The sequence below is a fragment of the Sorex fumeus genome, unplaced genomic scaffold (genome assembly GCF_029834395.1).
Source record: "Sorex fumeus unplaced genomic scaffold, SorFum_2.1 ptg000094l, whole genome shotgun sequence".
NCBI lineage: Eukaryota > Metazoa > Chordata > Mammalia > Eulipotyphla > Soricidae > Sorex > Sorex fumeus.
In genome coordinates, this window is record NW_026606151.1 from 21,690,642 (window position 1) to 21,706,406 (window position 15,765).

Consider the following 15,765-nt stretch of genomic DNA (forward strand, 5'->3'; position numbering starts at 1 on the left):
CACATTTCACTCAAATGAGAGAAAGAATCCGGAGTTCCGACATCCATGGACGATCAAGAATCAGGGACGCTGTCTCGTTTGCCAAGGTGTCGAAAATCAGATGGGCTGGTCACGTAATGAGATTTAAAGACGACCGCTGGACTAGAGCTGTTACCGACTGGATTCCACAGGATATCAAAAGACCGTGTGGCCGCCCACCTACCAGATGGTCAGACTTCTTCATCAAGATCATGAATGATCGGTTTGAGGCTCTTCATGTTCCCAGAGCGAACAGATGCCATTGGGCTACACCAGCATGCGACAGGGACAAATGGAGACGTTACTGGTGCCCGCTCGAGCAAATCGACGACTAACGGGAAGTTAAGTGATTAAGTGAAATAAGTGTTAAGTCCCTTATAAGTCTGAATGAATTTAATCTTACCTTATGAGAATGGCACCACTATATAGGATAAGAGCATTTAAATTAGATGCTCAGAGTTCCAGCACTCACATTGGAAGCATTATGATTTGAACCTTTGTGGTCTGATGCCAGAGCATGTGTGTTTAATCCAACAGTGACGGGCCCAAGCATTCAGGTTTCTCCAGTGAAGCAGCTACCTGTGTCAGAGGCTTCTTTTCTCCTTAGAGCCTCAGCAGTTCAAAGTTGAACTATCCCACTTAAAGGCAGTACAGGGGAAAAATGCTCACAGAAAAGGTTATGCAGAAGAGGTACGTGGCGAGTCACTGTCTTACTTAGAATAGCACACGCATGGAAACCTTAAATTTGGTGTAGGACTACACTATGAATTTGGAGCTTGAGAGCATAAAATCTGCACAAGTGGGCCAGAGATTTCTAAACCTGTTTAGAGAATTAAGACTACAGGCTTTACAGCAGAGCCATACGCAGAGCTAATGAGTATGCCACCTCTTCCAATGAAGAACCCAAGATCATCCATCATATTCAAATAAATTATTTTCTGTGGGCAAATGAATGATTCCTGGTCACCCAGGAAAGAAAGGTGAACTGTTTCTAACATGCAGTTTTTCACAAAAAACAAAATCCCTCACTCCAATATTTCTATTGAATTTACCCAAACCAGTAACAACAAAGTCTCCAATGGAGACGTTACTGGGCCCGCTCGAGCAAATCGATGATCAACGGGAGGGCCTTTACTTTACTTTACTTTACCCAAACTTGGAAAAAAAAGAAAAACCTACTCAGATAAGGCTGGAGCGATAGCACAGCGGTAGGGCGTTTGCCTTGCACGCAGCCAACATGGCCGACCCGAGTTCGATTCCTCCGCCCCTCTCAGAGAGCCCGGCAAGCTACTGAGAGTATCTCGCCCGCACAGCAGAGCCTGGCAAGCCACCCATGATTTACTCGATATGCCAAACACAGTAACAACAAAATCTCCAATGGAGACGTTACTGGGCCCACTCGAGCAAATCGATGAACAACGGGAGGACCTTTACCTTTACCTTTTACTCAGATATTAGCCTGGTAGAACTGTTCAGTATTTGGTATTACTCAAGAATAGCCCCTCCATACCTATTTATTTCCTGTTAAGATTTGGGCCTTTCAAAGGAAATCATTAGAAAATGAACCAAGGAAAATAGGCAGAGGCAGCTGAGCAACTGCCTATCCCAGACAGCTCTCCTGGGGGACCAGAATCTGGTGTACAGACAAGCTAACTCATTCCAAAGCTAAAGAAATTTAGTAAGAACAAAATAAGCTATTTGGAAATCTTGTTTTCCAAGATGGTCGCATTTAGGGCTCTTGGCAGCGAGTATCCATGAAATTAGTCCAGTATGGCCACAGTATGGGTTTGAAAATTCCTAATGAGGTTGGAATGGTGACTGAAGGTTTTCCCACACTGGTCACACAAATACGGTCTCTCTCCAGGGTGCCCTCTCTGATGCTTGATGAGGAGCATTTGCCTACTGAAACTTTTACTGAACTGACCACACTTCATAGCACTCCCAGTGTGGATGCAAAGATTCTGGAAGATACCTGAATTCTGACTGAAGGCTTTCCCACACTTGTGACAGAGATAGCCTTCTCTCCGGTGTGTGTCCTCTGGTGCTGAGTAAGGTACGAGCTCAGGGGGAAGGCTTCCCCACACTCTTCAAATTTGTAGAGCTTCTCTGCAGTGTGGATTCTTCTGTATCTAAAGAGGGCACTGCTGGCACTGAAGGCTTTCCCACACTGCTTACAGTCAGAGGGTTTCTCTCCAGTGTGGCTCCGCTGATGTTCAGTCAGGCCCAATCTCTGGCTGAAGGTCTTCCCACGTTTCTCACATTCAAATGGCTCCTCTCCTGTGGAGTCTTTGCTGCAGACTGACTAGTGAACTCTGAGGAAAGCTTTTCCCACATCCATTGCACCAGTGACGTCGCTCTCAGGACCGTATCTTCTTAGCTTTTCTATTCTATTCTCCCATTTATAAGTTTCTGGACTGAGAATCTAGAACATCTCTTTGGAGTCTGTTATTTCCAAAATGCTCCATTTCTTTCAAAACTTCTTGTTTTGATGCCAACTCTAGGTTTTCACTTTCACCACCTGGAATGGAAATGTATCAAACAGTGTCATATCTTCCTTTGACAGACACAGAATTGGAAGATCCTAAGAAAACACACATTGTAAAAATAAAAAATATATAAGGAAGAGCTGGATTGGGATAGTGTCTGCCAAGTGAGTGGTCACCAGCACTGCTGAAATGTCAGATCACCCAGGAGAGGTGCCCAGAAAGGATATATGGACACAGAAACTCTTGAATGAGTGTGACAAAAGACACTGTTTTACATTAACATATGGAATACTTAAACAACTCTATGACAGAGATATGATTGTCCCCATCCTATAAGTGCATATCATACCTAGGTAGAAGCCCCAATAAACTTTTCTACTTTCCAACTCTGAGTCTGAGCATCTTTATTATTCAGTATTTTCATTCTGAAAATATTAAAGAACCGGGGAGTTGCGAACGAACAGAGACCCCCCCCCCCCGCCACTGCCGCTTCTGCCTCACCTGCATCACTGCCCCTCCTAAAAAAGTGCTACCCAAAGCACAGAACCAGAAAATCTTTGCGGTACATATTTTAAGACCATCGCAAAATATTTATCACGGAAGAGGCAATGCACAAACCCAACTAGCAATCATCTACCAATAACAGTTGACCACCCCAAAATTAGCACAAAAGAATCATGAATGTGACAGATGTGATAGAGAGGAAGGGTATCCTTAAGCCCTAGAGCATTGACTTACATCATTGGTGAATTGGTTCTATTGAATAGCTCAAATTTCTAGCTACAGAAAAGAATATTGAGTCCTCACTCTGGGATCATATCGTGAGGGGATGATTTTGCTGTACCTATGTGTATAATATCTTCAGCTCTTCTTTCAAGATGAGCAGAATAAGTTATGCTCACATCTGTGTGTGAGTTGAGTTTTGCACATGTTATTGCTGAGGCGTGGGTATGAAATCTCTAAATTGTTTGCTTGTTTGATTTACCTCTTATTTATTGTTAGTGGGACTTTTGCATCATTCAGCTTCTTTGGAAACCTGTTTGCTGACTTTTTTTTTTTGCTTTTTGGGTCACACCTGGCAATGCACAGAGGTTACTCCTGGCTCATGCACTCAGGAGTTACTCCTGGCGGTGCTCAGGGGACCATATGGGATGCTGGGAATCAAACCCGGGTCAGCCGCGTGCAAGGCAAATGCCTCACCCACTGTGCTATCGCTCCAGCCCCTGAGTTCTTAAAAGATGATGAATAGAACTTCATATGACTCAGAAATTCCACTCCAGGGCATCTATTCCAAAAACAAAAGGAAATTTTCACATCTATGCGAAACACAGTATTACTTACTAGTGCCAAGAACTGGAAGTAACCCAAATGTCCAACGATGGGTGACTGGATAAAGAAACTGTAGTTTATAAAAACAATGTGTACTACTCAGCTATGAGAAAAGATGAAAGTTGGCTTTTTATTTTTTGCAAATTGCCTGCCTTTGGAGGGTACCCTAATAAGGGAAGTGAGTGAGAAAGTAAATGACAAGGGCCTGATGGTTTTGTTCATACGAAGTATCAAGAAAGGGATCAGACAATTCCCAGTGAAAACAAATTTGAGACATACTAGAACTATGAAGTGAGAAAGCTAGAGGCTGGGAGGCAAATCCCTGGCAAGATGGTGATGGGTTAGCGGCGCACTGGAGAAGGGATGGGGTAGATGTAGGACAAGAATAAGACAATGGTCTCGATCCAATTGTAAGCTGCTATCTCAGCTTAAAAATTATAAGTGTATAAGATCGGCGTTTCTTTGATCATAGGTAAGTATTAATGATTATATTTATAGGTTATTTAAGAGTACTTCTATATAACTTCTCTATTCTTTGTCACTTTTTTATTTGCAGGAATATTTTTTCTGTTTTAAAATACATGTTTATTATATGTTTAGTTAGTTGCAAATATCTTCTGCTCCTTTTCCTGTTTTCCCACTAGATATGGTATCTTTTTATATACTGTTAATAAAGGTAAAAATTTTTTTAATTTCATTTTATTTTTCCTGGCTGGAGCAATAAGACAGCGGTAGAGCATTTGTCTTGCACGCAGCCAGCCCGGCCGAGCCGGGTTCACTTCTTCTGCCCCTCTCGGACAGCCCGGCAAGCTGCCGAGAGTATCTCGCTTGCAAGGCAAAGCCTGGCAAGCTACCCATGATGTATTCAATATGCCAAACACAGTAACAACAAGTCTCAAAATGGAGATGTTACTGGATCCGCTCGAGCAAATCGATGAACAAAGAGAGGACAGTGTTTGTTTGTTGTTGTTTATTTTTCCATTTGGAAATCCAGTCACCACAGTGATTATTTGTCAAGCAGCTCCTTCTTCCTAACGCTACATTTGTCTGATATCAAAGATTCATATATACACAGTTATGTCCTCAAATATTCTGCTCCATCAACCTATTTGTCTGCAGTTGTGCCAATAATATGATGTCTTAAATGTTCTTATAATAACCCTGCTATAAGGCTCAAATATTGTTCAAAATATTACTTGGATCTACTTCACTTTTATTATTCCATTCATTCATTCATTCATTCATCCATCATCCTGTTATTCGTCGAGGCAAGTAACGTCTCTTTCATCCTAGCCCTGAGATTATATTCAAGGCTCTTTAGGAGAATGAGACCCATCATTGTTACTGGTATTTGGCATATTTGGTACGCCACGGGGAGTTTGCCAGACTCTGCCCTGTGGGCAGGCTACATTCGATAGCCTGCAAGTTTGTCCAAATTATTCCATATAAATTTATTTCATATAAATTTAGAATCAACTAGTTAAGTTCTGTGGAACACAGTTTTTGGATATTAATAGGTTTTTCACCCAATTTGTATATTAACATAGGAAGTAATAACATTTAAGATTTGGGTTTCTACACATAGGTGTGACGTGTCTCTGTAATCGAGTCTTAATTTTTCAAAATGCTTAGTATGTTTCTATTCAAATATCCTTTGAATTTCTCTGCTTCTGTAATTGCTGTTTTTGAAAAACTACATTTTCTCACCTGTATTAATCATGAGAAATGCAACTGTGAATAAAAATTTATTTGAACTCTACAACTTGACTCAACTCACTAATCATTATTTTAGAAAGCTGAAACAGTTCAGCTTTCTCCTTAATATAATCATGTATTCATAATTGTTCTAATTAGGTAATACAATCAGCTCTAAAGTTTAAATCAAAATATACTAAGATGCGCACAGGAATACTCTTCATGTTACTCTTCATGTTACTCTCTGACACTTCCCCTGCTCTGGTTCCCACTAATTAATCTCACACTTACATAAGGGTTTCTTTATGACTTTACTAGAAAATATCATTAAGATTCCTTTCCTCTGTCTGCTAGCAGGTGTAGCAAACTGCAGACCAAGACCCGTGCCCCCCTTTCCCCGTGAACGACCCCTACAAACGTCATCTTGGACGTCCTATACAGGCGGGGTGGGCGTGGCCGGGGCTGGGGGGGGGCTGACACTGAACCATAGAGTGTCCGGGCGGTGGCTAGAGCGACCGGAAGTGGCCCCGCGCCCGGCCTTGGGTGATTTGCTAGTTTCGGAGACTGTGAGTACGGGGTGAGCGGGGGCTCAGGCTTGTTTCTCGGATCCCAGTGTGGCTTAGGTCCCCTTTGGTGGCTCTCCTCCCCCTGCCCGGCGGTTCTTTTTGTCCCCGTGTCTGTCTGTGAGTGGGTACAAGTCCCTCCCTGTCGGAGGTGGGAAATCCCTGGGAGAGACTGTGGGGGTTTGTTGCCCGACCTGGTGGGTCCAGGGGTCCCGAGTAGGGGTCCTCACTGGTGCCCGGGTGTACGACACATGCCTCATGGTATTTGCACACTGGGGATTCTTGTGTCACACCCACTGACAAGCCTTGAAAATAGCAGCCATAACCTTTGTTCTCTGCCTGGCCAGTACCAAAGGCTTTGAATTACTCAGTAATGGACAAGTAGTGGACCAGTGCCCCCTGACATGGAGCTGGTCGCACCCCAGAAGTCATCAGGGCTGAGAGAAGCCTGATTTTAGAGGAAGAGCTATTCTCTCACAACTTCGTGCATTTGTCCTTTCACTGAGGCTTACATGGCAGGACATAGGGAGGACAAAAACAAGCAAGCCGGGGAGATAGTACAATTTCTACCGTGCCTGCCTTGCACACCCGGGCTTGATCCCCAGAATCCCTTATGGTCCGTGGAGCCCACCTGGAGTGATCTCTGAGCACAGCCAGGAGGATGCCCTAAGCGCAGCCATGTGTGACCCAAAAAGAAAAAAGGAGAAAGGCTAGTGAGTAACTCCATGTAGTATATAAGTGTATTTTCATAATATTATAGTAATTCCCAGGAGCCAAGCACTTCAGAAAAGACTTTATAAGCATGCTTACTTTTTTTTTTGCAAACTTCTTTTAATGGCCTATGAGATATGGTTTTCCTCTTTTTAAATTTTTATTAGTGAAACACCATGAGGTACAGTTGTAGACTTACAAATTTTTGGGCTTGGGTTTCAGTTACACAATGATTGAGTACCCATCCCCCCACCAGTGCCCATTCTCCACCACCACTGATCCCAGTATCCCTCCCACCCCTATCCCCCCCCCCCATCCCACCCTGCCTCTGTGGCAGGGCATTCCCTTTTTTTTTCCTCTTTCTCCTTTTGGGATAAGCATGCTTACTTAGGCTCAGCACATCCCTAGACATAGCCTGTGATATATGGGGAATTGAGGCACAGAGGTAAGCGAGCGATTCAGCAAGTCACCTAGTTGATGCAAACCCAGGCAACTGAGGCTTGAGGGTCTACAGCTTATCAGAGGGGGACAGTGCTCGGGGCTGGGACGAAGGAGCCCCAGCCTGTCACCTCTCCTCCTCCTGTCACTCTGGGGCAGCTGAGGACTTGATATTGGTCTCCTGTCACTACAGGACCCTTCACCAAAAGTGGGACAATTTAAGGACCCTCTGGGCTGGTGGGGCCGAGCCCCTCTTGACCCTGGGGAAGAATCCACTTAAATCCTCATGGAAGTCAAACTCAACTACCTCGTGTTCAAAGGTCTAGGTCAGGGCAGGAATCTGGGGTCATTTTAGAGTGTGTCCAGTCCAAGACTGGGGTTCTGTAGTCTGAGTAGCTGAGGTTCCCACTACAGGTCAGCCCTGGAGATCTGCAGGTGTGTGTGTGTGTGTGTGTGTGTGTGTGTGTCTGTGTCTGTGTGTGTCTGTGTGTGTGTGTTTCTGTAGTGTGAGTGGCTGAGGTTCCCACTACAGGTCAGCCCTGGAGATCTGCAGGCGTGTGTCTGTGTGTGTGTGTGTGTGTGTGTGTGTGTGTCTGTGTCTGTGTCTGTGTCTGTGTCTGTCTGTGTGTATGTGTGTCTGGGCATCAGAGGGGTTATCGTACACGCTCACAACTGCACTTCCTAAGAACATTTTCCATTTTCAGGTGCTCCTACAGAAACAGTCGCCAGCTCTAGCACAGCCCTGGACGGCCTGGGCCCAGGATGGCGAGAGAGTCCCAGGAGGGCCCCGCGCTGGGCGCGCGATCCGCGGACGATCCGACGGGCATCCTGCGCGTCAAGGGGGAGCCGGAGGGGAGCGCGGGCCTGGAGGAGGCGGCCGCGGCGCCCGGCTGCAGCCCCGTGCCCGGCCCCGAGCACTCCCGCCGGCGCTTCCGAGCCTTCCGCTACCCCGACGCCCGGGGCCCCCGCCAGGCGCTGGGGCGGCTCCGCGAGCTCTGCCGGCGCTGGCTGCGGCCCGACGTGCACAGCAAGGAGCAGATGCTGGAGCTGCTGGTGCTGGAGCAGTTCCTCAGCATCCTGCCCGCCCAGCTGCAGGCCCGGGTGCGCGCGCGGCAGCCGGCCAGCGGCGAGGACGCGGTGCGGCTGCTGGAGGCCTGGGAGCGGCCGCTGGACGCGCGGAGGCCGCAGGTGCCCAGGGCCGGGGGAGGCTCGGGGGAGGCTCGGGGCGGGCGCGCTCGCCCGCGGGCTCTTGCTGTCCCCAGGACGTCCTGGGCGGTGAGGCGAGGTCCCTGGGCCCTCCTCATCATAAAGCGTCTTTTGACTCGCAGGAAGCAAATGCTCAAGGGTCTGAAAGAGTTACTGAAAGAGTTAACAGAGCGCGCAGCCAGTTTGTGAAACGGGCTGCTTCAATGATGGTCCAGACCCAGGAACCGGTTATAGTTTGCAGGCGGTGATGAGTAGCTTGAACGATGCCTTCCTGGTTGTAATGTGATGTGGAAACATCTGCATGTTCCACCTCATCTGCAGTGCTCGGAGGGACTCACGGTGCGTGGTCGGGGGCTGCTCTGTGGTGCTGGGGGTTTGAGCCAGTCGGTGGGATGCAAGGCGAGCAATCCGCCTACGGCTCTCAGACTTTCTTCAGGGCAAGTTTCAGGCCACTGGGGAAAGCTCTGCCAAGCCTGAACATAATAAATCAAACGTTTACTAAAATTTGGGTTTGAGGGAGTCATTGCCACATGGAGCTTAACCTTCTTCTGGGGAGAGGCAGATCAGCACATTAATCACACGGTTTCAGACTGCAGGAAGTGCTGAGAAGGTGCAGGGTAGCCTCTAAAAAGTCACACTCTGCCCGAGTGCACAGTAAAGAGCATTCATCTTTGAACCTTACATCTGTTACTAAAATCATGGGGGCTGGGGGAGGCAGAGACATATCATAGCGGTCAGGGCGCTTGCTTTGCATGTGGCTGGCCTGGGTTCAATCCCAACATACCAGATGGTCCTGAGCACCAGCAGGAGTTATCCCTGAGGTCAGAGCCAAAACTTAGGCCTTTGGGGCTGGAGCAGTAGCACAGCGGGTAGGGCGTTTGCCTTGCACGCGACCAACCTGAGTTCGATTCCCAGCATCCCATATGGTCTCCTGAGCACTGCCAGGGGTAATTCCTGAGCGCAGAGCCAGGAGTAACCCCTGTGCATCGCCGGGTGTGACCCAAAAAGAAAAAAAAAACCAAAAATTAGGCCTTGAACACCATCAGGTGTGGCCCAAACACTAAAAAGAAATAAATGAATAATAAAATGATAATGAATAATAAAATAATAAAATGAATAGTGGGAGCTGGAGTGGTAGAATAAAAATCAAGCCTGCTTCTTTGTGAGAAACATGAAATTTTTCATTTCTTTTTCCTCTCTCTTGAGTAAAAGCAGGTTTTCCATAACCAGAATCTATGCCTTTCCAAGCCTGGCTTCATCTATTAGCTAACTTTTTCCTTTCAGTTTTGCTAGCTACCCTGTCATGGGGGCCAGGAGGGCTCGGAATTTACCCAGGGCCTTCCACACGCAAGACCTGTGCTCTCCTGTTCCCACATCCTCTGCCATCTGTTTTTTTTGTTTTTCAAAACTGAAGCATAAAGCCCTTGAACAGCCACTTAAGCCATTTAAACCCAATCCGATTCCCCAGCCCTATGCTTTCCCTGACAAGATTCAGAGTCATCGGATGAAAAGCTTGCGTCCCGTGGCCTTCAGGACCCCGTATCACCCAGGATCCTGCCTCTCGTGTGGTTTTGTGTCTGCAAGCAGAGTTTGGAGCTGGCGAGGGTCCAAAGTGTTTGAGACAAATGTTCTCTATATCCAGTTCTCACTGGAGTTCATGAGTGCACTTTGGACAAGAGACAGAGGCTGGATGTCAGAAAGATCTCTTTAGGGCCTTTGCCCGGCGGAAAAAATGCGGGAGGGCAGTAGAGGAGGAGTGGGGGTCGCCCCGGAATTCCAGGTGAGCTAGAGACTCCTCCCCAACATAGAGAGGGAGAGAGAGGCAGAGACAGAGATGCTGGGTTGAACCCAGGGTCTCTGCAGCCAGCCCCTTTACTATCATGGTACATCCCTCCCGCTGGGATTGGAAATGTCTCATTCTCGCCCAGATTATTTGCTCTTCAGAGCCTCTCCCAGTTCGCTTACTAGCCTACGTACTGTCTGTGCGCCCCTCGTTGTCCCTGCCCCGTCTCTGGGTCAGCTCCTTCTTACAGTTGTCATCTGAAAGAAGGGTGCGCCAACAAATACCGACTGAAGCTTTGGTTTCATTTCATTTTGTGAAGTAGGGGGGGGTTGTGATTTGGGCCACAAATGACAGTGTTCAGGGGTTATCCTGGCAGTGCTGGTGGATCCTGTGAGGTGCCAGGATTGAACTGGAGTCAGCGTCATGCAAGGCAAGAGCTCTAACCCCTTTCATACTATTTCTCTGGCCCTACTTGCATTTTCCAAGTTTCACTGAATCTCCTCTTAGTAGGGGAATAAAGACATGGTCTCTTCCCCTTAGGAACTTGAAGGGACCCATAAAACATGTCCTTTTCACTTGATCACTTGATATCTGTTACTCATCGATTTGCTCAAGCGGGCGCCAGTAACATCTCCATTCATCCCTGTTGCGTGTTAGCATAGCCCAATGGCATCTGCTCATTCTACGAACATGAAGAGCCTCAAACTGATCATTCGGGGTCTTGACGAAGAAGTCTGGCCATCTCGTAGGTGGGCATCCATATGATCTTTTGACGACAGTGGAATCCAGTCTATAATGGCTCTAGTCCAGCGGTCATCTCTAAATCTCATTACATGTCCAGCCCAACTGATTTTCGATGCCTTGGCAAGTGAGACAGTGTCCCTGATTCTTGAGCATTGATGGAGGTTGGAACTCCGGATTCTATCTCTTATTTGAGTGAAGTGTGATACTCCAAGCATAGCTCTTTCGATTCCTCTTTGAGAGACCCGAATAGCGTTCTCATCCTATTTTTGTAGGGCCCAGGTCTCTGAGGCGTATGTTAATGCAGGAAGAACAGTGGAATCAAAGAGATGTGCTTGGAGCTGGAAGTTCTTCATCCTCTTAGTTATTTCTTCGACGCTCTTGAAGGCGTTCCAAGCCACTCTCTTCTTCCTGCGTAACTCAGGTGCCAGGTCATTGGTCATGTTGACTTCTCGACCTAGGTACACATAACTGTTGCATTCAGAGATAGTCGTTCCGTTGAGAGTGAATGGAACATCAGGAACAAGACTGTTTCTCATGAACATTGTCTTTGTGAGATTCAGTTGTAATCCGACCTTTCCACACTCACAGTCGAAGTTGGTCACCATTTGTGCTGCTTGGCTAATGTTTGGTGTTATTAGAATGATGTCATCAGCAAAGCGGAGTTGGTGTAGTTGCTGACCATCTATCTTCACTCCCATTCCTTCCCATTCCAGTCGTCGCATGACGTTTTCGAGGGCGGACTGAAGAGTTTCTGTGAAATAATATCACCCTGCCGAACCCCTCTCTTGACATGGATGATCACTTCTTTGTAGAATGGTGAGATCCTGGTAGTGAATCCATAATACAGCTCATGGAGGATCCTGATGTATTGAGTTTAAATGCCCTGATTGGCTAGGGCTTCAATGACCGCTTCCGTCTCAACAGAATCAAAGGCCTTCTTTAAATCAATGAACGTTAAGCAGAGCGGCATCTTGAACACCTGAGAAACCTCAATGAGCTTGGTTATCGTGTGGATATGGTCGATGGTGCTGAATCCTTTGCGGAACCCGGCTTGCTTGTCCTTTTATCAGACCTAATTATTTAATCACAGCAATCTGTATTTAGACAAGATTTTAATCTTCTTGTTTGTGATGCTCAGGGGTTCCTCCTGGCTCTGTACTCAGGAATTACTCCAGACAGTGCTTTGTGGACCTTGCGAGATTCCAGCTATCAAGCCTGGGTTGGCTGCATGCAAGGCAAACACCTTATCCTCTATACTATCTCTCTGATACCTAAATTTTAGTTTTCTACCCAGTTCTTTATGTTAATTTTCTTTTCTGATTTTTCCCACCTTCATCCTAAATTTCGTTTCATCTTGATCACTGTTGATATAAATGAGCCCATGAGTTTGTTATGTCCCAGAAGCAATTATTTGTAAAGTTCTGGGTGGGTTCCATTCCTTTCACTATGCTCACCTTTTTTTCCTCATATATTTTCTTTCTGCACTGATATCTGTATAGTTATATGAAAACACTTACCCTGATATGCCCTTTATTTCTGCCTGTGGCTGCTTGGTTGAGAAAGATGTTGTCTAAGAGATGGGTAGAGGACCAGAGAGATAGTACAGGGGTTAAGGCACTTGCCTTGCATGCTGCTGATTCCGGTTCAAATCCAGGCACTGAAGTCTTCTAAGCACCAACAGGGGGCACTCCTGAGCATATAACCAGGAGTAGTCCCTGAGCACTGCTGGCTGTGGCCCCCAAACAAACAAACAAACAAAAAAAAAACCAAGACGGGGTGGAGTTGGACCAAGAGTGCCACATGGGCTGTATTTGCAGAGCTCTGTAGAGTGACTCCGTTGCTGTGTTCACTCCTCACTGGAATTTGGTCCTGCACAAGAGTCTCTAGGTGGGGTCACTGTCGTTACAGGGGCTGAAAGTGGAAGCCGTGGCCCGGACCCTCTCCCCTGGATGGAGGCAGCAGGAGCCGTCTCTGGTGAACGCCCGAGTGGAGAGGCAGAAGCACAGCAGTCTCATCTCCCCAGGTAAGGCCACTGCTTTTCCAGAAGGTTCTTGGCTTCCTTTGTGTTTAAGAACCTCCTGGACTTTAGAGGCCATTGGTGCCTGTTATGTGAGGTTCAGTTGCGATCCTAGAGGCTGGAGTTGAGGCCCCGCGCTGGAGAGCAGACCTGGGTTCAATCCTTGACCTGCTAGGGGATATTTGTCATTGTAGAGAGGTTAATGGAATCCCGTGTCTATGCCCAGTGGTTAACCACTTCTGAACCCTCTTACTGGCTTTTGCCCCTTTTGTCCTGCTTCTGGTGAGGCTCCTCGGGTTGACGCAGGCTCCTGGTTAGTCTCAGTAAATGCAGATTCCCCACGTGAGGCCTGACAGGAACGAAGCTGAGGGGTCTCCTCCAGGAATTAGAAAGAGTGTGAGAGCTAAATGGGACCAGGGGAGGACAACAGGGCCTGACCTGAGAGGGTGCAGGGACACAGGATTACCCAATGGTCTTAGTTCCACAGCCTGTTGCTGGCCCTGGGGCCCCAGCCCCAGTCTCCCAATGTTGAATCCAGCTCTGTTTGGGAACCCCATCTTCCCGGGGATGAGACCAGAGAAGAGTGACCACCCCTGTCTCTGGAAGGATCTGCTTCTGAGTCCTACCTTCCCTGTTTCTTACAGAATATTCCAGAAGTCCACTCTCAGACCCTGCATACCATGAACATTGTTGCCTTCTGCCCCCCTTTTGGTGTGGGATCCCAGGTGCCCGCCTGCCCTAGTCCAAGTGCCCAGCACGGTCCTTGGTCCTCACTTACTTCCCCCCACTTCCTCCAGTCCTAGTTTGAGCCCTTCTGTTTATCTGCTTCATTTCTCAGGTCCTCTTCCCCAGTATCCCTGAAATCCCTCTTTAATCCCAGCCTCTTTCATTCACCCAAGCCCTCAGCCAAGTTGTCTGGAGACCTGATTCTTGCTGCCCTGGTAGACACTGCAGAGCTCTCCTTTGGCAGAACATGAGTGACAGTTGTCCACCATTTGTGTTACAGGTGAAGTAATGCTGACTGAGATCAGGGACATGCCCCTGGATGAGGAACTTCCAGAAATGGAGAATGCGCAGAAAGCAGGCTGCCTGGGCGACGACACTGTCCAGATTTCTCCCTGCTTAGAGACTGGGGAGCTAGAGAGTGGGTTACAAAGAAAGCAGAGAAATGCCACAGGGAGTAGGAGGTACTATTGTCACGAGTGTGGAAAGAGTTTTGCTCAGAGCTCAGGCCTAAGCAAGCACAGGAGGATCCATTCAGGGGAGAAACCCTTTGAATGCGAGGACTGTGGGAAAGCCTTCATCGGGAGCTCGGCCCTCATCATCCACCAGCGAGTCCACACGGGGGAGAAACCGTATGAATGTGAAGAGTGCGGCAAGGCCTTCGGTCACAGCTCAGACCTCATCAAACACCAGAGAACTCACACTGGCGAGAGACCCTATGAGTGTGAGAACTGTGGGAAGACTTTCAGCCAGAGCTGCAGCCTCCTTGAACATCACAGAATCCACACAGGGGAAAAGCCATATAGCTGCACCATGTGTGGGAAAGCCTTCCGGCGGAATTCCCATCTCCTCAGGCACCAGAGGATCCATGGGGATAAAAATGCCCAGAATCCTAAACCTGGAGAGACCAGGCAGAGCCAGGGGAGGAGGGAAAGCCAGTGGGAAAACTTCGAGGCACCTGTGACCTACAAGTGTAGCTTCTGTGGGAGAAGCTTCAGGCAGAACAGTAGCCTTCTGGAACACCAGAAAATCCACACAGGCGAGAAGCCCTATCAGTGTGATGCCTGTGGGAAGGGCTTCACCCGAACTTCGTACCTTATCCAACATCAGAGAAGCCATGGTAGAAAAAATATTCTCTCAGTGACTCATGACTTATCTGTGGAAGTTGGCGCTAGTTCCTCATTGAACGGAAGCCCGCCTGGAGCCCTTGCCGATGCGGAAATCATGTCTGGGGTCTAATTTACCACTATTCTTCCTCTGGTGTTTGTTACCAGTAGTGTCTGGATGAGCTGAATTATCTGGTACCTTCGAGAAGGTGACTGATGGGAAAGCAGCTCACGGATAGGCAGATGTGGGGTGCCACATGGAAGGGACAGGGTCTGACGTACTGGGGTGCCCGGAGCTTCTAGACTGTCCAGTTCCCTCAGCCAGCACCTGGTAATGTCTCCTGGGCAGCAGACCATGAGCTCGTGCTGCAGCTCTCCCTGTTTTGTTGATGCTGAACCCTCCGAAGTCGGTCAGCTTCACCATGTTTTATTTTTACCGCATTCCCCCGTGCCTTGCACACAGCTGCTAATAAATATTTCTTAAATCTGCCAGTGACGTGCCCTTGTAGCCTGGCCTAAAAGCCCGTTACCTAGATTCCTGTGGAATTTCTTCCCAAAGTTATTTTTGCCTTGTGCATCTCTCCCACCGTCCCCCCCTCTTCTTTTTGGGCATTATGGTTTCCAGTTCAGATATGAAAGGTTATCATGTTTATCCTCTTACCTACTTTCAACACTCAGTTAGTGGGCTTTTTTAACATCAACATTTTTTAACATCAAGTTTTTAATAGTTCTGTTGATTGCTATCAGAGGAAAATACTGAAAACATATCTTAAAATCGAAAATATTATAGTTGTAGGATACCACTGGTTTGCCATTTCTCCCTGGTCACAGGAGCTTAGGTTTATTGGGTTACACCATTCATAGTGTTCCCAAGGCACTCGAATTCCTCTGTGTTTATCATTAATTTCTCTATGCTCTCTTCCCCAACTGTTTTTTTTTATTTTTT

The 15,765-nt window shown here is 47.4% G+C and overlaps 1 protein-coding gene across 1 annotated transcript; it reads left to right on the top strand.

The window, feature by feature from the left end:
- The first annotated feature begins 6,034 nt into the window (after window positions 1-6,034).
- Window positions 6,035-14,952, top strand: LOC130040165 (zinc finger protein with KRAB and SCAN domains 4-like). Its single transcript, XM_056132173.1, has 4 exons — window positions 6,035-6,094; window positions 7,945-8,428; window positions 12,882-12,996; window positions 13,997-14,952. Exons 2-4 carry the CDS (start codon window positions 8,003-8,005, stop codon window positions 14,950-14,952), a joined length of 1,497 nt encoding a protein of 498 aa, XP_055988148.1. The 5' UTR covers window positions 6,035-6,094; window positions 7,945-8,002.
- The last annotated feature ends 813 nt before the right edge of the window (window positions 14,953-15,765 follow it).